Raw genomic sequence first — 24,394 nt, forward strand, 5'->3', positions numbered from 1 at the left:
AAAAGGGGCTAAATGGCCAGGCCTATGTTGTCTCCACACACATGTCAAACAGGTTTTTCTCCTTTCAGGCTGGATTGAGGATTGAACTGATTGTATTTATGAGCTACACTCAGGACAGCGCCCTGGAACTGCTCCCTCACAACCAAGTTTGCTCCTGACAAGTGTCAGCACGGAAGTGCAGTGCTCAATAACTTGACAAACTTTGCTTTTGTTTCAAAAACTATTTTTCAAATGCATTCCGCTGGCAGCCACTTACACCCATTTTATGGGCTCCATTCTGCTTCTTCTGTTTATCTGCTGGTGTTGGTTTTTTTCTTTTTTTTGTCTTAAGAAACATTCTGTCTTTCAGAGGCTTGCAGCCTATATCAGCAGGTGGGTACTGCCGGGTCCCTAATCCCATTTCAACCCACTGCTGTCTGGCTTCCATCCTCACCACTCCCCTGGAATGTTCTTATGATGCTGGCCTGGGGAATCACTAGTGATTGCCAGGTTTCCAGATCTGATGGATGCCTTTCTGACCATATCTTAGCCTCCCTCTCAGCTGCCTGGGACAGGTGACACACTACATTCTGAAGCCCTGCCTGGCCAGGTTTCCATGGCAGCACACACCTCCTGGTTTTCCTTGGCCCCTCCTCACTTTCTTTGGTTGAATTCTTCTCTATCCAACCTCAAAATGTCAATGTTTCTTGGAGCTAGGACACAGGCCTACTTCCTTTCCCTTTCTATAATCTCGCCCTAGTTGATTTTACTTATTTTTTTATTTTTTTGAGACAGGACCTTGTTCTGTCGCCCAGGCTGGAGTGCAGCGGTGTGAATATAGCTCACTGTAGCCTTGACTTCCTATGCTCTAGTGACCCTCCCACCGCAGCTTCTCAAGTAGCTGGACCACAGGCACAAACCACAATACCTAGCTATTTTTTTTTTTTCCTTTTAGTGGAGACAGGGTCTCGCTATGTTGCCCAGGCTGGTCTCAAACTCCTGGGCTCGAGGGATCCTCTTGTCTCAGCCTCCCAAAGTGCTAGGATTATAGGCATGAACCACTGTGCGCAGCCCAATTGATTTTAAATAGCCTGTGGTTGCAAAAACAATGAATATGCTCTGACCTCCCCTCAAGCTCCTGAGATGTGCATCCAACTGTTTACTCAACACCTTCCAAACCCTAACCTCTCAACCCTAACATGCCCAAAACCAATCCCCTAATTTTCCCTCCACGCCAGTTCCTCCACCCTCCCCTGCTAGTCTTCCTCATCTCCATAAATTGCACCACTACCCTCAGAAGTGCTCAAATAGGAAACCTGGGTTTCATTCTGGATTCCTCCCCTTTCCTCACACCTCGCTTATCACCAAACCTGTACATCTGAGCTGGGTTATACATCCCAGATCCACCCGCTTCCAAACCTCTAACCTAGCCCAGGCTCATTATCTAGCCCTTGGATTACTGCGATAGGCTCCTCGCTGGCCTCCCTGCCTCCACTCCTTCCCTCTGTAAGCCATTTCCACCAGGTGCTGGAATATCCCTTTTATAAAGCACCGTGACGCTCCCTGGCTTTAACCCCTGCAGTGGCTTCCCATTTGCGGCACAGGCTGCTGGTTGCCTGACCAGGCCCCCACCCAGTTTCCCTTTCCACTAAGCAGCAGGGACATGATATTTAGTTGGTACTCTTTGTCCAAAATAAAACACACACTCTCCCTTGCAATTGAAGAAAGTTATGTAGCTAAGGTCTGGCTAACCGACTCAAAGTGGGAGTGTTTGTGGCACTTCTGAAGGCCACCGAAGGCGACTATCAGCTGGGAGAAGTCCCTGTTTTGCTCTTTCCATCTTCCTTCTTCTTCTGACCTACAGCAAGGACGTAACAACTGAAGCTGTACCAACCATGTTAAGTCACAATGTAACTTTCAGAGTGAAAGTCATGCAACAGAATAATGAAGCCAAAAATAGTTGAATAAATAAGTGAATCAATAGGACCTGGGGTGGGAAATTACCCTGGATTTCCTACCACATGACTCCTTTCACAAGAGAAACCAACCCTTATCTTATAGAAACTAATCTTTGGTTTCAGTTACATGCCGCTAAACCTAAATACAAATATAGCATTGCATTTGTATTAACAGTTTAACTCCATGATCCACAAGGTTCATGATCCAACTCCACTTACCTCCCACCTGTGCCTCACCATCCTCTCTTTCCTACTACATTTCAGTCACCTTGGCCTCCTCTGGATTGCTCCAACAGGCCAAGTGCTTTCCTTACTGGAGGCCTCTGCACAGGATCTTCCCTCTCCCCTCCCAACCCTTCTGTGACTGGTTTTACTCATCCCTCTGGGCTCGGCCTAGAAGTCACTTCCTCTCAGAGCTCTTCCTCGGTATCTCAATCTAAGTGGGTCCTCCCAGTCACACTCTAATTCAGCACTTCCTTTGTTTTTGTCATAGCAATTTCTGCCTTGGAAAATATTCTTTCTTGTTACTGAACGTATAAGGGTGTATATATGTAGGTGTTCCCCTGGCTGGGCTGCAAGCTATAAGGCCAGGAATGTGTGTATGTCTGTTGCTCACTATTGTACCCCAGTATACAGTGCAGCCAGGACACTGTGGAAATGCAGGAATGTGCCTTACAAGGTTAAGTCAGAAGACATTGCAATCTTCATCTTGCTCTCTAGGACCACTCATAGTGGGGAGAATCCAGCAGCCATGTTGTGAGGATGCTCAGGCAACCCAATGGAGAGTTCCAATTGTGAGGGCTTACAAGCACCATATAAAGAAGTCCATCTGTTGAGTAACTGTAGCCTCCTGCCAAAGACCAGCACTGGCTTGCCAGGCTTACAAACAAGCTTCTCTGGGTCATGTATGCAGACCCAGCAGTCCCAGCTGACATCTTGGCAGCAACCTCATGAGACATCATGAAACAGAAACCCCTAGCTGAGGTGCTCCTGGATTCCTAACCTACAGAAACTACGTGAGATAATAAATAATTATTGTTCTAAGCTGTTGGTGTAATTTGTTACTCAACTATAGACACTTATGACAATGAGATAAATAAAAAAGATTTGGTCTCCAACCCTGGTTTCTGGGACAGAGCACCTAAAACCTTTGTAATTTACTGAGCAGAGGTGCTAGGTGCATCTTTTGTTTGAATATTGGGTCTTTGCCTCCATTTGCTGACACAGAGCCCCTAATACCTTGGAATTTCCTTGTTGAAAGGAGCTATCTTCTGTCTAATGAGGTGACTCTTAGTGGGCCACTGGACGGGGACTGATCACTAGAAGGACCAGGCCATGACTAGAAGCTTGGAATTTTCAGCCCCACCCTATCCTCTGGGAAGACGCAACAGGCTGGAAATTGGGTTAATAAACATGTCTACCTGATAAAAACTCCATAAAAAATCCCTGCGTTACAGGGTGTGGAGAACTTTCAGATTGACAACACATCCATGTGCAGGGAGGGTGATGCATCCCAACTCTATGAAGACTCAGTACCCTTCCAGACCTCACCCTCTGTATTTCTCCATCTGACTGTTCATCCCTAAACTTTATTAAATAATAAACCAGTAAATGTGTTTCTCTGAGCCGTCCTAGTAATCAAACTCTAGGAGTGGGTCCTAGGAACCCTGATTTATAAGCAGTTGATCAGAAGCATAGGTGGCAACCTACCACCTGTGATTGGTGTCTGAACTGAGGCACGGTCTTGTGGGACATTACACCTAGCCTAGAAGAGCCGACTCTAACTCTAGGCAGACAGTGTCTGAATTTAATTGATGTTTAGGATGCCTAGTCATTCACTGGAAAACTGGTTGTTAGTGGGGAGAAATCCCCACACATTCTGGTCACAGAAGTATGATGAATGCTTACTGTTTAAGAGAAGAAAACATGTTTTGTTTTGTTTTGTTTTGTTTTTTCCTGATACAACAATATATATTTCTGTAATTTAAATCTGGTAAAAAAAAATCATCTTTGTGTGTAGATGAGGACCATCTATCTAAAATCTATAAAAGGTAAAAGAGTTCATGTGATAGAATGATCAAATAATTCTTCAATATTTAGAAACTGCTGCTGTGAACACGTTTTGCTCAAAAACACATTTGTTTTTCTTTTTCATAGGCACAGAAGAGGAAAGACATTCATGAGAGATTACAAGGTCCTATTCCTTCTCCTCAACAAGCTGGAAAAACCACAGGATAGAAAATAACTGACAGGATTAGAGATCTAGCTTTAATTTTTACCTCTCTTCAGACAAGTTTTTGTTTGTTTGTTTGTTTGTTTTTTGAAATGGAGTTTCACTCTTGTTGCCCAGGCTGGAGTGCAATGGTGCAATTTTGGCTCACTGCAACCTCTGCATCCCAGGTTCAAGAGATTCTCCTGCCTCTGCCTCCTGGGTAGCTGGGGTTACAGGTGTCTGCACCCCCCCACACCCAGCTAATTTTTTGTATTTTTAGTAGAGATGGGGCTTCACCACGTTGGCCAGGCTAGCCTCAAACTCCTGACCTCAGGTGATCTGCCAGTCTTGGCTACCCAAGGTGCTGGGGTTACAGGTGTGAGCCACCACACCTGATCATGAGACAAGTTTTTAAATAATGTTCCACAAGTGTTCACTGTGAAAATAGAGATTTTTCAGGACAAAAGTATCTACTAAACTTGAATTGGTTCTCCTTCTTTCTGCAGTCTTCAAGTAACCCTCCTCTCTCTTCCCCTATGTGGCTACCATGGGGAAAGGAAAAATATTCAGAGGAATATTCCAATTAGAAGCCTGAGTTGAAATCAGCGTGGTTCAAGGTACTTGGTGGCATAAGACACACTGCATAGGCTGTATCTACACTGGGCGCAAAGAGTCTTCATTGCCCAGATATGGTCCAGTTCAGTTCTTCAGGGTAGGAAAGAACACATAAGTTTGGACCAAAGCCTACTGGGGTCATAAATGTTCAGTAGCCTTCCTTGATTGTGGGTCCCAAATTAAGTCCATACATCCAAACTTAGAGTATGAGAGTTGTTGTATTTAAAAAAAAAGTTAAATTTTATGTCTTCATTCCAATAATTTTTTTTCTTTGCTAAGGTAAACTTTACTATAGTGAAATAAAATGTTTAATTTGATGAGTTTTTATAAATGTGTTGTGTTAGTCTGACTGGGTAATTTATAAAGAAAAAAGGTTTGTTTGGCTCATGGTTCTGCAGGCTGTACAGGAAGCATGATGCCAGCATCTACTTCTGGTAAGGCCTCAGGAAGCTTCCAATCATGGTGGAAGGTAAAGGGAGAAACAGGCATGCCACATGGTGAGAGAGGAAGCAAAGAGTAGGGAGATGCCACACTCTTTTAAACAACCAGATCTCATGAACTTAGAGCAAGAACTCATTCATTACCGCAGGAGGACACTAAGCCACTCATGAGGGATCTGCCCCCATTACTCAAATACCTCCCACACAGCCCCACCTCCAACACTGGGAATTACATTTCGACATGAGATTTGGAGGAGACAAATATCCAAACCATATCATGTGTGTACCTATGAAAATAATGCCCAAGTCATCAGAAGTTTTGACTACCCCCCAAAATTATCTTATGCCCCTTTACAGTGAATCTCCCCATAGAGATAACCACTATTCTGATTTATACAACCATAGCAAATATAACCTTTCATAAATGAACACATATATTCTGAGTAATCTGGATGACCATCTCCTAACTGATTATTGTGCCTATTTTATCTTTACAGTCAAATTGATATGAGGTAGTAATATTTCAAATATTTGTAAGAAAAGAACAAACATATAAACCATACATTTGAGTCCTGGTATCAGGGGCAAGTTTACCTCAAAAGAACTCATGCCATAATAGCCAGCACCACTTTTGCATTGCAAGCGACAATTTATTTGCAGCAATATATCATTATCATTGTTTGTGGATTTTCAAATTAGTTTTGGATTTTACAGTTGCGTAAGAGTTACGAACATAAAACATTCAGGTTAAGTTTTATGTTTTTACATATTTAAGTAACATTAAATAAACATAATTTAAGTCAGCATTCACAGTCCACAATAGTTTTCTTTTAAAAGGAGTCAATACATTACTCAAGTTTGAAAAACATTGCTCTAGACTACATATTTATCCTATAAGGATCTAGGCTATCTCCCTTCCAAGATGTAACGATTCCAGGGTTTAAGTCATCACTAAATGTTTGCAGTCAGACTAGCATCACTCACTTCTTCCACCCATCTTCCCAGTTTTTTTAAGCCGAATTCAATCCAACACACCCAAGAACATCCGTGACCACTCCAGTCCACACAATTTGTCCTCTAAATTTGTGCAAAATACAGTATAGATTTGTATTTCTCTGAGAATTTCCAGCTTCTTCTCAGTACCCAAGTTCTATAGCATGCACAAAACTGATGATTGATAAGTATTTTTTTAATGAATGCAAAATAGTCCTGTAGAAATAGGAAGTTCCCATGAAACAAGTAATATATACTAAATTTGAGTAGTTACTTTCTGAAATTAGACCAGAATAGTATCTACATATAGAAAGAGCCAGAGTTCGCTAAATTTTGTTTATAAATATGTGCATTGTTCTCAAAAGAAACAGTATCACATTCTTCAGATTTCAAATGAACTTCAGTCCCAAAAGGTGATAAGAAATCAAAAAGATATACAAAGGAGATCAATTAGGCATCGCACTTCTCTACATATTTGGAGCTACACTCCTTCAGAAACATAGCCAACAAAGAAATTGAAATGTTGAGATAATTGGAGAATGAAAAAAATTTTAAAAAAAGAATCCACATTTAAAAGAGTAATCTAATAGTTAAATTGCACCATTTATATATCTAAATACAGTTTCACCTCAAAAACAAGAATATTCCATTTTTTCTGCTTCATCTGTACATTGGAAATTATAAAAATTATGACTACCTCAGGCCGAGCACGGTGGCTCAAGCCTGTAACCCCGTCTCTACTAAAAATACAAAAAATTAGCTGGGCATGGTGGCACGTGCCTATAATCCCAGCTACTCAGGAGGCTGGGGCAGGAGAATTGCCTGAACCCGGGAGGCGGAGGTTGCGGTGAGCCGAGATCGCCCCATTGCACTCCAGCCTGGGTAACAAGAGCGAAACTCCACCTCCAAAAAAAAAAAAAATATGACTACCTTAAAGGTAAGGCTTACTTAATTTTAAGATCGAACACTATGAAGCTGCCAATAAAATTAATGAAAATACTATAACAAAGCAAAATAATTGGTGTTGCTATTTTAAAAAGGAATATTGTTCTAAACTAACAGTAGATAATTCTTGCAAGTAATTTGAAAATGGTTTACCTTTTCTCAATAAGAATGAATAGAAATGGGCTTAAAAGGATGTGTATGTTGATATGTCTATTAGACCATCAGTTTTACACATACAAGCTTATTATTCTACATTTCTATAAATCACTACAAGTATATGCTAATTGAATTATAAATTAAGGTCTATTATATTTATTTTCAGTAAACTGTTGTCATGACACATATAAGTAATTTGTCATATTTGCTAAAGAATCCATTTCTGTATTTCTAAAGCAAGAATAATACTCATCAATTATAAAACACTAACAAAGACATTTCAAATCTCAGAGTAAAATATAGGCATAGGACCCATTAAGGATCATTAATCATCATGATTCCTTCAATGTTGTGTTGAAAAGCAATAACTAGAAGGGGTACAAAATATTGGAAACTAAAGATGCCTAACTATGATGAAAGGACAGAAGTGAAGTGATTCCTTATCCATTCAAAAGCATGGGGCAGGGAGAATGAAGAGAGGTTGGATAACAGGTTCAAACATACAGTTAGATAGAAGGATAAGAGCTAGTGGTTTTGAGCACAGTAGATGACTACAGTTAACAATAATTTATTGTATATTTCAAAACAGCCAAAAGAGAAGACTTGAAATATTCCCAACACAAAGAAATGATAAATGCTCGTGTTGGTGGATCTCCTAAATAGCCTGACTTGATCACGGCATATTCTATGTATGTATCAAAATATCACATGTACCATGTGACATTTGTACAATTATTATGTATCAATTTTAAAACATTTCCTTAAGAATCTGAGGGTTAAGTGATTTTGCTACCAGGTCTGCTCATACCTGAGGACAGGTTATCAGGGCAGAGGGTGGTCAAGACCAGATGCCCTTGAATGGAATGGTACAGTTACAGCCCAGAGAAAGTACATCAGCAATGTTCATAAATAACCTAGATCAAAGAAACGTCAACATTCTAACCATCTTGTTCCTTCAAAGAACTGACTGACCCCAATTTAATGAGACACATTGACAGTGAGGCAGTCAACTGGAGAAGGAATTAAGACAAGAAAAAGAACTATACGTATTTATAGTTATACTTTAGTAAGAACATATTACTCTTTCCTAGAGTTAAATCAGTACATGCTACTGCCCAGAGATATTAGTCTTACAATATATTATGTCACTCAAAAGTTTAACATTTATCAAAAGAAAATATTTGGTTTAGAGGCTGCAGAAATACAACTTTTTAAAAAAAAACGAATTTTACCTATGTCATTTAGCTTTCCTATTCAAATAAGCAGCTTACAAGGTTGCAATCTTACCATTCCAGTTTTCAAACAAATAAGCATATTTGACATATCTAAATGCTTTAGATGTACAAATGGTTATGGAATATTTAAAATTACTTATGAATAATAAAAGCACTGGCTTTTTCATTGAAGTCTTGAAGTTTGATCTCCAGAGACTCTCAAATTCCAAGCTGTTTCTCACAACCTCATCTAGAGACTGAATCCCAAACTAATCCTTTCTCAGCTACCAAAAAGAAAAAAGAAAAGAAACGAAAGAAAGAAAAACCACCACCACACTGTTAGCTTTTCCTTACATGATACTCCTTTCAAATGCCAGGTCCTGCTAGACTTCTACCCGTCCTTTGTCACAAAAGTCCAAATTCCATCCCAGCTGCCCAAATCCGCTCAGAATGCCCTACTTACAAACAGTCCTTTGCCATACTAAGTTAGGGAAGAAATGGAAATGAGGCCGTTATCTGTAAGCTGGTGATTTTACCCTCACAGATGGAGAACAAATGACATAAAACACACTGAGAAAAAGGCACAGTAACTTTAGAATAATTTTCTTACAATCCACGTACACAAAGGCAATGATAAAAGTTGTGAGAGTTAGCTTGAATATTTCAAAACTATAACAGAAACTGAATTTTAAAGTTTATTAACGTTGCAGAATCCAACAAGAAAATACATTGATAGGGCTTTTGTGAGAATTAAATTGTCAGCTTAGTAAAATTGGATACCATATGCTGACTGTTATACTGGCTTTAACATGAAAAACAAGAAAAACAAGTGATTACTTAAGAAACAATTAAGTGGGCAAGGTTTCAAAACATTGGGTCAGAAGAATAAAATTAAGAGAGTTTGACATAGCCTTTAAAAACCACAAAATCCATAAGTCTGGATAAGATTATATGTATATAAGCAAAATACCAGACTCACCCTAGTATATAAACACAATATGACTTTCTTTTCCTTGGAATTAAGAAAATATTCAATTTATAAAATGCTTCAAAAAGTATTTACTAGATTATATCAAATATTATTCCTAAATAAAATCTACAAAGGCTATTACAGATAACATTAACAGACCACTAGCAAACATTTATTTTATTCTACTGTAGTCAACATTTATATGTTATAGTACTCATTTATAGATTACTGAACATTAAGACAAAAATAAGGAGATGACTAAGACCTCACAGTTTCAGAAACAAAATATTTGGAGGCAAATTAAAGCAGTTCTGCGACTTTTTTCTATAATATTCAGAAGCTCAGAAAAAAAATAAACACACCAACCATAGGTTTAACCCAGTGCTCAGACTTGGACATGGAAGTAGGCTACCTGGGAAGAGTCTACCATTGGGTGTTAAAGGGTTCAATAGCTGATCACAGAAAACAGGTGATCTGAAAAGCAAGGGTGGAAATCACATAATAAAGGGATTTGAGGAACAGGAAAGATGCTTGGTAAAGAGAGTGCCCAGGGTGCAGACAGCACAGTGTCCTCAGCCTGGTGAATAGTTAAAACATGGATCTCTGGATTATACGACCAGGGAGGGCAATGATCTAAACAGGGGCCACAGACTGCACACGAATGCAAAATACCAAAAATGCTGCATGGACAGGGCAGGCAAAGAGCTTGGTCTGAGATAAAAATACTCTGGTGATACATAATTGGGGCCTGAGTAGAAGGGAGATACTATTACAGTAAGTAGACAGACATAAGCAGGGCAGGAGAGGGCCCCCCTCCCACCGGGAATGTCAGGGAACCATCAAGGTGATGGTCAGGTGGTTGTTAAACAGTTTCTCTAAAATAATAATTGTTCGCAAGCCGACCCCAAGGAAAGGCAATCTCCCATTAGATAGAAAACACCTGAAGCTGGTGATGAGCAGCTTTCCATTAAGATTTCAAGAGTTGAGTGAGTGGGTTCAAGCATGCACACCAGGAGGCAAAATGGCAGTTTAACCAGTATATAACCTTCCTCTGGGAATGCTTGACTGGTTAAAAAAAAATGCCTCAAATGAGTATGTGCACAACTCAGTAAACACATTGCACATGTGACTCCTCTCAAGTGCTGGCAGGCCACTGCGCATGTGAACAGCCTGCTCCAAGAAAGAATCAGGGGAGAAGAAATGTAAACCTCGGAACCCTGACGATGTATAAAAATCCCAAGTCAAGGTTGGACCACGCACTTGACTCTCAAGCCACTCACTTGGCCCTCTTCCAAGTGTACTTTACTTCCTTTCATTTTCACTCTAAAACTTTTAAATAAGATTTCACTCCTGCTCTAAAACTCACCTTGGGGCCCAGCATGGTGGCTCATGCCTGTAATCCTAGCACTTTGGAAGGCTGAGGTGGACACATCACTTGAGGCCAGGAGTTCAAGACCCACGTGGCCAACATGGTGAAACCCCATCTCTACTAAAAATACAAAGATTAGACAGGCGTGGTGGCGGGCACTTGTAGTCCCAGCTACTCAGGAGGTGGAAGCACAAGAATCACTTGAACCTGGGAGGCAGATGTTGCAATGAGCCTAGAGCGTGCCACTGCACTCCAGTCTGGGAGACATAGCAAGACTCTGTCTCAGAAAAAAAAAAAGGAAAAACAATTAATTAAGAAAAAAAAAACTTGCCTTGGTCTCCCACTTGGCTTTACGCTCTTCAGCTGAATTATTTCCTCTGAGGAGACAAGAACTGAGCTGCTGCCAACCTATACAGATTTGCCGTTGCTAACACTACAGCAGAAGAGGTCATGCCTTGAGGTCAGGGACAATGCAGTGAGTGCCAGCATAGCCCAGGGGCTCTGAGTCACAGAGGGAGCAGCAGTAGGGCCTGGAGAGGCCTCCTTTCAAAATCAGTTACCTCCATGAAGATGTCACTGAATATCTAGCCCATGCTCTCCTGGTTTTCTTCCTACCTCTCCAGGCTGCCCAACTCAGTCTTCCGGGAACGGTTCTAAATGAGTATTCCCAATAGGCCTCCTCCTCCATTTACTCTACCTCCTCTTCCTCATACAGGTCAATTACTGTGTACAGGTAAGTGTTTCTCAAATCCATCTCTCTGGCTTAAATTTTGTTTTTAAACTCCAAATCAGTGGGTAACTCCATTTAGATGTCTTGATGGTGCCTCAACCTCAGCATGACCAAAACCGAATTTATCTTCTCTGTTGATAAGACACAGCAGGGTGCAGTGGTTAAGAACCTGGGTCCTGGGCCAGTCTGCCTGGTTTGAATTCCATCCAGCTCTACCAATTTCTGGCTATATGCAGAGGTGGCTAATTCCTGCATGCCTCAGTTTCCTCTACAATAAAATAGGAAAAATGAGTAGTAACTATCTCATTAGGCCACTGTGAGCATTAAAAATGCAGTATCTGTAAAGCACTTAAAACTGTGCCTGGTACACATGAAGTGCTTTATCTAGGAAGTAAATAATAATATTTTTCCTCCTTACTTAGCAGTCCCTAACTCAGGAAACATTAACCAAGTGAAAACCTGAACCTTATGTTCAACTTTTCCTTCTCCACTTTCCAAGTCCAAGACCTGCCAGTTCTACTTCCTAAGTATCTCTTAGGAAGATATTTACATCTCCCCATTTCTACTATTCTGTTGAAATTTGGGCTCTCATCATTTTGTTTCCAAACTGGCTCCCATTCTTCACCTCCTCCCATCTACTTTTCAGACAATAACTAGGGTACAAATCTTATCAGGTGGCAAAGTCCTTAAATTCCAGGTGGCAAAGTCCTTAAATTCCTTCAGTGGTTTCCCACTGACCTCAGGTCAAAGTCCAAAACCATTAACATGATTAGCAAGGCACTTCCTGAGGTGCCCTTGCTAATGTTTCCACCTCAGCTGTTACCACCTCCCACATGGGCACAGGTTGAACTTTCAGATCCTGGAAAACACCATGATCTCTTGCATCTCCTAGATTTTGCAGACATCATTTTCTCTGGAACACTCTTCTCCCTGCTCTTTACCCAGATAAATCTGAATCATTCTTCATTCTCAATGTAGAGTTCCAAGCAGCCTTCCCTTCCTTTCCAGCCCCACCAGTCTCAGGGGCCCCCACTATGCCTTCCGATAGTATCCTGTGTGGCTACATTCATTGCTTACACCACCATATTATAGGTATCCCCAATAAACTGTAAATTTCACAAAGGCAGGGACAAGGACTGTCTTGTACACTAGTATGCCTCCAGTGAAAAGCAGACTGGGTCAGACTTAGACATGGAAGTAGGTTTTCATGGGATTCAGTATATATGTATTAAGACCTTGATAATGATGATGGGAGAAAAACAGAGAAAAAACAGGGATCTAGAAAATGCCCCTAAAAGATAACTATTAGCAGGACACAGTTGCTCACACCTGTAATCCCAGAGCTTTGGGATGCCAGGGCAGGATAACTTCTTGAGGCTAGGAGTTCAAGACTTGCTAGGAGATAGCAAGACCCCATCTCTACAAAAAATGAAAAATTAGCTGGGCATGATGGCCATACCTGTGGTCTTAGCTACTTAGGAGGCTGAGGCGAGATGATTGCTTGAGTCCAGAAGTACAAGACTGCAGCAAGCTATGATCATGCCTCTGCAATCTAGCCGGGATTACAGAGCAAGACTTTTTTTTTTTTTTTTTTTAGACTCAGTTTTGCTCTTGTTGCCCTGGCTGAAGTGCAATGGCACGATCTCAGCTCACTGCAAACTCTGCCTCCCAGATACAAGTGATTCTCCTGTCTCAGCCTCCCAGGTAGTTTGTATTACAGGCGTGGACCACCACGCTCAGCTAATTTTTTTGTATTTAGTAGAGATGGGGTTTCATCATGTAAGTCAGGCGGTTGCAAACTCCTGTCCTCAGGTGATCCAAAGTGCTGGAATTACAGGCGTGTGCCACCATGCCTGGCCTGTCTTTAAAGAAAACAAAATAATTATTATCACTCTTATGTTCTAAATGAGAAAACAGAGGCTTAGACAGCTTAAATGACTTGTCCAAGGTCAAAGTCACACAGACAGATTCCACATGCCACAGTATTATCACCCGCCCATGCTGTTTTCCAGTGGAAGGCAGGCGCAACACCAAATCAGACATCCTGGGCTCTAATCCTGATTCTGCCACTTAATACCTGTTGATTTAAAACATGGAACAGCTTCTCTGAACCTCATTTTTTTTTAACGTCAGTGTGGTGTTATGATATATATTGGATTTTGGCCCAGCTCCTGGCTCCTGACTCCCATTGCCCTTGTTACAGTTATAATACTGGGTGTGTTCAGCCTCAGCGGCAGGCCTCTTACCTTCTCCTGCCCTCCTTTCCACTGCCTCGAGGAAGGACTTCACTCTTCCCAGCCTTTCTGACTAAGGGTCTTAAACCCCTCCCTGGTTAGGGTCCTACCCCATACCCTGAGGGAAGGAATGTTGATGTCCTGAAGCTTCCATGAAAATCCAAAAGAACTGTATTGAGTTTTCAGACAGCTGAACATGTGGAGGTTCCTGGAGGGTGGTATGCCAAAAAAGGGCATGGAAGCTTTGTGTCCCATACCTGTCCCGGTGCATGTTTCCATCTGCATCTTCTGCACTGTCCTTTATAATAAACCAGTCAACACAGGTTAGTGGTTCCCTGAGTTCTGTGAGCACTGCTCTAGCAAATTATTTGAACCCAAAGAGGGGTTCATGGGAATCCCAACTTGAAGCCAACTGGTCAGAAGTTCGAGGCCCAGACTTTCAACTGTGAGGGAAAGAAGGGGTGGTCTTGTGGGACTAAGCCCTCAACCTATGCGACCTGACACCATCTTCAGGTAGGACACATACTGGTGTCCAGGCTTGGTATGTGGGGAAAGACCCCCACACCTTTGGTCACAGAAGTTTTCTGTGATGATGACTGCTGTGGTGGTCTGAGAGCAGAGAAAACTCACAGTTTGACAAAGGCTCCCCCTATATATCAGTTAAATGGTTATCACAACGTGTGTTTAGCAAGGTTATTAACATAAAATAAATGACAATTGATAATTTCTGGCCTTTAGAAATTGTTCAGTAAGTGTTGAAACTATCCCACAGTATCTGGTACAGTTATCAACTTTGACAAAGTATGGGGCTTTTTGGAAGGAAGAGAGTAGTAAAATAAGTCAAATCCATGATATCAAACTTCATAGTTAATGGGGGACTGGCTGCAACCATATCACTCTCTTTACAGAGGATGTAATACTTTGTCCTTATCCCCCAAAGGGAAGCCAAACTAGAAACATGACTATGAATTTCACTTTGAAGGCACTTGTGAAACAAGTTTTGCCTTCTTGTTTAGAAACAAGGTTTGCCTTCTTCCACATCCATTTTAAAAGTCAGTTCGCTGGATACTTATAGACAACAAAATCTTGATTGCTCTCCTTTCATATTTTTCTAAACTCTTCTACACTCCTTTCTTCAGTTTCCTTTCCTCAGAATATTGAGCATCGGCCTTGTTTTCCAAATTAACATTGGGCTTCAGAGAATTTAAGTTGCCAAGCCAGACTACACCCAGGTCTTCAATTCCCATGTCTTACTCTTCAAAACTCATGGAAATACCATCATTCTCTAAGAATGCTTTTGAGCTATGTGCCCTTAATTTTTATTTGTTTGCTTAGTCAATGTGAATCAAAAAACTATGTATTGAGTGATTCCACAGGATCAAAATAGGTGGACAATCATGGATGAAGCAAGAAAACTATTAATATTAAATAAAGAAAAAATGAATCATAATTCTCTTGGAAGGGAGGGAGAAGCAGTGTGACATCTATGATAACCCTTAGTGTGATTAGGGGTGCGTACGCAGGGGGTGGGGTCTGTGGTGTGGAGCTACGGGGCCAGCACCATTAGGGCAGTCTGGTGTGTGGTGCCCATCAGGCACCCAGTCCTCCGCCACCACCCTCGCCTCCCTGGGGCCAGCTAACGGGTATCAGTGAGCGTGCCTCCCCAGCGGCTGACAGAGAGACTGAGTGAAGAGGAGGGAAGGATGGCTAGTCAGTCTTATGGCTGGATCACCTACGAAGGGAAGTTCTAAAACAAGAATGCATTTCAACTTGGGACATTGATTTGCAGCTGGAAATGGGAAATGGACTATCAGACCAGATTTCTATCCTGTCCAGCCTGCCTTCATTTCAGTCCTTCCACATTGCTATTCTGGGTTTGGACTGGGCTGGAAAGACAACTGGCTTATACAGACTGCAGTTCAATGAATTTGTAAAAACTGTACCTACCAAAGGATTTAATGCTGAGAAAATTAAGGTAACCCTGGGAAATTCTAAAACAGTCACTTTTCACTTCTGGGATGTAGGGGGCCAGGAGAAATGACGGCCACTGTGGAAGTCATACACCAGATGCACAGATGGCATTGTATTTGTTGTGGACTCTGTTGATGTCGAACAGATGGAAGAAGCCAAAACTGAACTTCACAAAATAACTAGGATATCAGAAAATGAAGGAGTCCCTGTGTTTATAGTTGCTAACAAACAAGACTTGAGGAACTCATTGTCTCTTTCAGAAATCGAGAAATTGTTAGCAGTGGGTGAACTGAGTTCATCAACTCGGTGGCATTTGCAGCCTAACTGTGCAATCGAAGGACATGGCCTAAAGGAAGGGCTTGAGAAACTACGTGGTATGATCGTTCAAAGAAGAAAAATGTTGTGGCAACAGAAAAAGAAAAGATGAATATCAATACCTATTATATTGGTGTTGAGTAGGTTTTGTCTGGTCTGATTTTGACAAATAGCAGAGTATCTACAGCCTGGTTTGCCTGTCTGCCCTCCTGGATGCTATTAAAGCCTTGTTTTGTTGAACAATCAGATGCCCAACTCCTGCCTTGTGGAAGATGGAGTAAATGCAGTGATTCTCCCTACCCCACAAATCTTTTGGTACATTTGGGGAAGCCAAGCAAGGATAGGAAATTGACCAGAACATAGTTGTGGAAATTTGACCTGAAGTTAATGAAATAAAACTTTAAAGAATTGGGGGAAAAAAAGATTATGGACATGGTTTTTAATGCCCCTCCCTCAGTAATTAGAAAATGCTCATTAAAGTTCTGGACTGATGGTGTGTTTCAAATCATTTAGATTTTCCTTGGCAAGACTACTCAAAGCCCTAATGGAGAAATGCAGCTGCCCCATCCACTTAGAGAGGCCCCAGCTGCCTTCAAAAGAACTCAAAGTTCAGCATCTGAGGAATGGTCATGCAAACCACAGTCTTAAATATATTGTTTATATTTTTCTTTAATGCAGAAATTCAGGATGAGTGCTTTTCAGGCAGAACATCTAATCTGTTCATAATGCACAATGGCCAAACACCCTTTCAAAACCCCATGTAAACGACAAAATGGCCAATAATATTTGATATCCAAATGCTTTTATTTCCTCCGATAAAAGAAGGACCTTGTAAATGTACCAACATTAGTTTACAAAGCCTTGAAGTATAGTTAAATTATTAGCCTTTGCTAAAGATTTATAGCATATTTATTATATAGAAATAACCCACACTCATGAAAAGAAGGCTGGCTAATCTTCAGCTAATGTAAAAAACATTGACAATACACCTTATGATGGATAAGGTTTGTAATTGAAAATGGGAACGGAAAACAAAGACCTAGAATGATGACCTTGGGAATTAAGAGCAGGACTAGACAAGAAGGGAAAGAGACTGAGGATTTATTTACATGCGATGATAGTTGGAACTGTGAATGCTTGCAAGATCTGCGAAGGAGAAAATGTAAACAGTGGACTTTTAATAAAGATGTCAAACTTACCAATTAAGTGCATCTGCTCCAAACACAAAAGAATGGGAATATGTAAACATATAAATAGAATAACAAAATATACAGAGCAAAATAATAGAGCAACCCTAGCTATAAATAGAAAAAAAAAGTTCTTAGTAAAACTTTTCTCATGGATCAATTCTCCCCAAAATTGATCTATAAGTTCAAAACAATTCCATCCAAAATCAAAATGGAATTTTTAGGCAAACTGACAAACTGATAATTTTTTTTAGAAGAGCAAGAATAGCTCAGACGATTTTAAATAAGTATGCATGGAGGTACACTATTAGACATCAAAGGTGTTTACAAACCTTAGTATTTAAGACAATAGGTAAAACACAAAGAGCCTTACAGGGAAGAAAATGAGTCAAGAATATAATTTTACATTTTATAAGAAAAGGAAATAAAAACAACATTAAACATATTAAAGTTTGTTCAACCTCATTTGAAATTAGGAAAATGTGGCAAATTAAAGCCACAGTGAGATTTGTTTCACAACCAAACATTGATAAAAATTTAGAAACCTCATGATTTCAAATGGTAAAAGAATATGAAGAAATGTCATCTCTTACGCATATCTGTGGCATTTGGAGTGGGAGGAAGCTATAAAATTCATTAGTACTAATATTTTGCAGAACAATCTGGCAATACCTTGTAAAGTTAAAGATGTACATATATTTTACATGATAAGCAGTTGTCTAGTACTTTCTATGTGCCAAGCATTAATAAAAGTTCTTTATAAATATTAACTCATTTAATCCTCCTAACAACTGTAGGTATTGTCTTTTTACTTTCTATTTTGGTATCATTTTAGACCTCATGTACACAATATGAATTATTATCCTGCAATCATGACATAGTCTCTTTACAGGTCCATTTTTGAACCACGTGAACTTACTAGTTACTTTGTCAATTATGTTATGGATGTAACAAGCACCCATAAGCTTAGAATCCAACAGGAATCCTAGTATCTTCACAATAACCTACATCTAGCCATATACAATCATGCACCTTGCAAAATAGTGTAAAGTGTAACAATGTTTCAGTCAATGATTGACCACATATATGATCATGGTCCCATAAGATTATAAATATGATATTTTTACTGTATCATTTCTATGCTTAGATACACAAATACATCCATTGTGTTACATTTGCCTACAGTATTCAGTATAGTAACATGCTGTACAGCTTTTAGCCTAGGAGATTTAGGCTATAGTCTAAATAGCGTGGTTGACTATATCATCTAGGTTTGTGTAAATTCACTCTGTCTGCACAAGTATGAAATCTCCCAAAGACACATTCTTCAGAAATATCCCTGCCATTAAGCAACACATGACTATATATATCGCAGTCCATCCCCTCTCACAGTTTATTAATATTTATATTGCAACCTAGGAAATGAAAATATTTACAAACCATATCGGATAAGGTATTAATCTCCAAATTATATATAAGAAGCTCTTACAACTCAGTAACAAAAAATAAACAAACAAAAACCTAGGAGCCTGATTCTAAAATAGGTTAAGGACTTGAACACACATTTCTCCAAAGAAGACATAAAAAAACATACAAATGGTCAACAGATAACAAAAAAATGCTCAATATCACTAATCATTAGGGAAATTCAAATCAAAACCATAATGAGATATTGCCTCACATGTGTTAGGCTGTTATCAAAACAACAACAACAAAAAACCACAATAAGCAGTGGTGAGGATGTGGAGAAGCTGATGCCCTTGCATACTATTGGTCACAATATAAAATAGCACAGCAACTACCGAAAACAGTTAAGAGGTTCCTCAAAACATTAAAAATAGAACTACCATATGAACCAGTCACCACACTTCTGATTTTTACTAATAATAATTACAGAAAATCATATAATTTCTTGAATACTTTCATGACAGGCATTTTTTTTTTCTAAAACTTAATACTTTTATGAAACATGAAATAAATTTTTTCCAAACAATATTTCAAAAAAGAACTGAGGATTTTGTTGTACTCCTAACTAGCTGGTGCTTAAGCATTTTTTAAAGTATGCCTACTGGATAAATCCAGGGCTGCTGCCACCACCACCGTCTCCCAAATCTCTGGTAAAAATAGCTATAAAAAAAAAAAAAAAGTTAATATAGCCTACCAACCATATATGACCTACCACCTCCTTTGAGTGACTTAACCAAGAGCTACACACTCAGAAGCCTTCAGAAGCCAGGCAGGAAAATGTAAACGTGTGAAGCTTTGGGGCTGCAGCATCAGCAGCTGTTATTATTTCTGCCCCCATGAAAAGGCATGCAAATTCTAATTTTATTTAAATATCGTACTGGACTATCAAATCTGTAGGTTAAATCTGCCCACAGACCACTAATTTTTAACTCCTGGATTAAACCCATACAGATTTTCTTCACCATGAAGACCTCTATTAATAACTTCCCTGAACAGGTCAATTGTGTGTTTTCATTTCTTTATAGTGCTATCAAGTCCATTTATGGCATCTACCCACAGATCTGTTAGATCAAAGTCAGCTCTCCTAGACTCCATGGCAAGCATCCCAATCTTTTACAGTTCTTGACACATATAGAAAATACTGGGAACTATGCTCAGTAGTTAGGTGACAGGATCATTCATAGCCCAAACCCCAGCATCATGCAATATATCCAGGTAACAAACATGTACCCCTGAAGCTAAATGAAAGTTGCAACAACAACAACAAAATACTATTTGCAATTGCATGTCAGGTGAGTAGAAAAGGCTGCTCAGTGCTGTAGGGAAATTGCCAACTCTGAGACTGAGAGGATCAGTATCTCTGAAATCAATTCACGAGGGTTATTATGAGGATTAAATTAAAGGACCAATATAAAGCATTTAGAATCATACCAGGCACACACAGAACATCCAATAAATGTTTGCCACTTTTCACTTACTTAAACTACTGGCATGTCAAAGGTAATTTCTGAAAGGACATTTTGCCCTACAGAGGGGAACCCCTGCTGCTTACAAAAGGTAAGTTGAGATGACCTGTTTTCCCCGCCAAAATATAGGTCTGGATCCTTGACCTATTATAAAAGGTCAATTATACCTCTTGCATGATTAACAAATTACTATTCTAACACAGCAATACCAAATACAGTATCTGCATTTTAATTCCCAACCCTGGGCTTTCATCCGCTCTCCTCTTTCCCTCAAGAGCTGAGCTGACGTTTTTCAAATATTTAAGACTGAATAATTTAAGGCTGTGGTTCTGAAGTGTTTTCTGCCAAAGCACATGCATGCATATACAAATGTACCTGCGCCACAAACTCATCTCCACCAGGAAAATAGTTCATTACTATCTCTTAAACCCAGTAGGATGGATTATGAATAATAGATAGCCTTAGTTGGTAAGGAATATGCCAAGTAGCCCTCTATTCCTCATCACTAGCTAAATTCAAGCCATCATCAAGTTGGCTGACCAAAGCTATGTGAACCACATTATTTAAGATCCAAATAGGTGTTATGGGACAGAATTAAAACCCAATGTTGATAAAGGATTTCGTTTTGTTTTGAGTGGCCAACCATATATCATCTTGCATAAAACATTCTTGTGACGACAATATCAAAACACTGGGCAGCATTCCTACATAAGCAATAGTGGCATACATTTTGCAGAGCACAGGACCTCTGCCTCTGCTGGCCCCAGTTGCTGTACATCTTGTTGTTAGACAAGACCAATGTAGCCCAAGGTGTTGTACCTTCTGTCACGGGCTGCCTCAAATGAGAGTCTTCAAACTGGGACTACTCTGTGTAACCCACAAGGTTCAGAATGACAAATCTGAGCATAGATATTTCTGTATGCCTATTCCTAGGTTCTCAATTTCCATTTCTACCTTTTCCCAAAACTGATCTGTTAAGAATGTATGGAAGTGTTACACATTCTTCTCCTCCTCTCACAATTCCTGTCTGCTCAATTTACCAAAACAAAAAACAAAAAACCCACAAACCTCTTTCCAACTCTAAATTTTTCTAGGGCGCACGGCGTCAGGGTATAACAACCACTGGGACTCCAAATAAAAGGACAATTCGAATTTTACTACAGTCAACTTAATAAGGTAAAATCAGAAAGAAATCAGATTCTAACGTCTGATTAGCCAATCCTTTTGTAAGTCAGGTATTTCCAATTCTCTGCTTTAAACAGAGCAGAAGGGCAAACTTCAGGCATTTAGCTGATTCTTAAAAGTGATTTTTGATAACAGATAACAGATCATGTGATTTTTGTCATATGATGTTGAGGAAAGTCAAAGAGTTGAATGACACTGTTACCAAAAATTATTTTATTACCACTTATTGTGCATGTGATCTAGGCTTCTTAAGATTATAGTAATAAAAACAAACAGGAAGAGAATTGCTGAACACTGTTTTATTAAAGTAACTAATATTCCAAGAAGAAGACATGTAAAAAGTCTCACCCATCTCTTTAAGAAATGTATTTCCAATAAAATTTTACTTTTTAAAAACATGCAATAATAATCAAATCTTTTAAAATATTTGTGCTACTTGTATAGACTTTATGCTGTTAATAATTATAATAGGAACTTGAAACCAATAAAAAAAAAGTCTTAGCATTTAAAGCCTTTGGTCATAGAAAATTTTTAAACAATTATTTTTAATTTATATACATATTTATTACCAAGAAGTCTGATATAAAGATCAATTTTTTAAAATTAAGTATACAAATATATTTTATTAAGATGTAATTCCATACAGGAAGGGGAAGGAAATACACAATTAAGGAGAGAAGAAAATGATGAAATATTTCAAAAATACCAAAAAGCATAATAGAACCAACAGCTATGTATCTACTACCTAGTACAACATATATAAAAAACACAATGTTTCCTCAATTGTATTTTGCCCTCTGTGCACTTCTCCCTGCCCTCCCCAAAGGTAACCCCTGTTTTGAATTTAGTGATGAGTCGTTCCACATGAGTAATAGTCTTCAAAGACAGCGTTCCAATGAACACCTCCAGGTGTTCATGCCCTTATTTGGACCCCTTTCCTTGAATTGGGGCTGACCTTAACACTGGCTTTTGATCAGTATAGGATGTGGTGGAACTGATACTGTGTGACTTCTTGAGCCAGGTCAAAAGAAGCCCTGCAATTTCCACCTGGATTGCTTGAAATACTTGCTCTTAGGCCATCATTTTTTGGAGCCCAGCTGCCACACTGTGAGAAGCCCACACCACATGAAGAGGCTATGCTCTCAATCCTTATATCCTATTGCTGCTACAAAAGTTAATTGTACATTGTCAGATAAGTATAAGCTTAATAATGCAGACATGGTATCAAAACCAAACAATAGGCTGTTAAACCTCCAAGAAGCTTTAAAGTCACTATAGTAGGTAATGTCAAGTACAGTGTTTCTTAATCATTTCACATCACTATCAGTTTTATTTCTCCTTTTACGCTATCTCAATTTAATACCAGCTGAAATAAATGTCAGACCTATAATACATTTTAATCAATCCAGATTGAATATTGAGTTTGCATAAATAGCAGCAATCAACATATGCCTAAATTCTGAATGAAGTTTAGTGAATTATACAAAAAAGTATCTGAGAAATAGAGCTTTTAGAGTAAAAGGACTTCATCCTGAAACCCAGAGGAAAAAAATAACCCCAGAAAAAGCAGTAGATAATGGGAGCGAAGTTTAAAAAACCAAAAGAATTTTAATAACGTTGTCCTCCTAAGCTTTTCCAATAAAGAAACTCTACAAAGAGGAAGTCCAAAGGTCATTCTAGGAAATGAATGTGAATGAAAGGAGAATCCAGATGCATCAGACAGTTAATGTTCCATTGAGATTTCAAATTCATTTTAATTCAGCTGGGAGTTAGCCAGTAATTTTCTTTTAAAAATACAGTGCTATCATCATGGGACAATTACAACATATTTTATTAATATACATCCTAGCACTCCAAGCTAGGTGCAAACAACTGAAAAATAACCGTGTTTTAAAGTTAGAACTAGATCACAGGTGGTATCTATCGTTCTCTAAATAAATCAATAGAATCTTCATTTAAAGATTCTTCATTGGTAAAATGAAACATTTTTAAAGCTCAGGCTTTTAATCTTTATTAGAAAGTAAAAGCCAATTAACCCATTCAGAGATTAAAAAAAAAATAGCTTTCCTAGAAAAGCTAAAAATAAATGAATTACTTACTTTTCAAAATCTGCTATGAATATCATTGTTTGACAGATATTATTTTTTTTCTCCATTTATTTATTTTATTGCATTTTAGGTTTTGGGGTACATGTGAAGAACATGAAAAATTGTTGCATAGGAACACACGTGGCAGATATTATTTTTAATGCTTATTCAATATTAAAGACCGAGATTTCTCAGAGTTTAATCAAGTTAGATTTTTACAAGACTGTAACTCTAGTGTCTTTTCTGACTTAAGTGAGAATTCTTTCCCTAAAATAGTTTCTTTTTAAACTTCAGCACCTGTTTTGATTTATATCCATAGAAGGGAAGAGAAGTTACTTCTACAACTATCTACTTAAATAAACAGATAAAGGTGATGGTGATAATAACAAACAGTTTGCCTAACATTCACAGAATAACAGACACTATGTAATTTTTTAAATGATATTCATATTTAATTCCTGTGGGTATCCTATGAAGTAGGTATAATATTATAATATATCCTAATTTAGGATATAGGAAATTTAGCATATAGGAAAACAGAAGCTCTAAGTTATATGAAACTAACTCAAGTACTGGTTCCAAAGTCTATGTCCTTAATTTACCATGACACTCAAGTGTCTCTAAACTTTATGACAAGTTTCCTTACTTAAAGCTTAGATAATGGCATAGATGTGTTTTCCTCCCCTCCCCAAACAAAATATGAATGTACAAAAAACACTAAAACCTCTCTTTAAGCAAGCAGCATCTGTACAAGCCCATCTATTACAAGGAAAAGCTATCACCAGTGCTATTATGGACCATAATGATTTAACCTCTGGTATCATTATACATTCCCAGTTTTGTTTTCTACTAGAGGTGCTCTTTTTTTTTGGAGACAAAGTTTCACTGTCATCTCCACTGA

General features: G+C 38.9%; 1 protein-coding gene and 1 pseudogene across 1 annotated transcript in view; both read left to right on the top strand.

Annotated features, from left to right (window-relative positions):
• Nucleotides 1-15,610: 15,610 nt before the first annotated feature.
• LOC119473250 lies at nucleotides 15,611-16,281 on the top strand (annotated as a pseudogene).
• Nucleotides 16,282-17,215: 934 nt separating this feature from the next.
• The window catches only part of LOC108313767 (transcription initiation factor TFIID subunit 4-like), a 43,725-nt gene continuing 36,546 nt past the window's right edge, over nucleotides 17,216-24,394 (top strand). Inside the window, exon 1 of the mRNA XM_037743367.1 lies at nucleotides 17,216-17,263. Within this exon, the coding sequence (XP_037599295.1) occupies nucleotides 17,216-17,263 (48 nt within the window). The remainder of the gene's footprint in view (nucleotides 17,264-24,394) is intronic.

Source organism: Cebus imitator, unplaced genomic scaffold (genome assembly GCF_001604975.1).
Source record: "Cebus imitator isolate Cc_AM_T3 unplaced genomic scaffold, Cebus_imitator-1.0 Scaffold142, whole genome shotgun sequence".
NCBI classification, from domain to species: Eukaryota; Metazoa; Chordata; class Mammalia; order Primates; family Cebidae; genus Cebus; species Cebus imitator.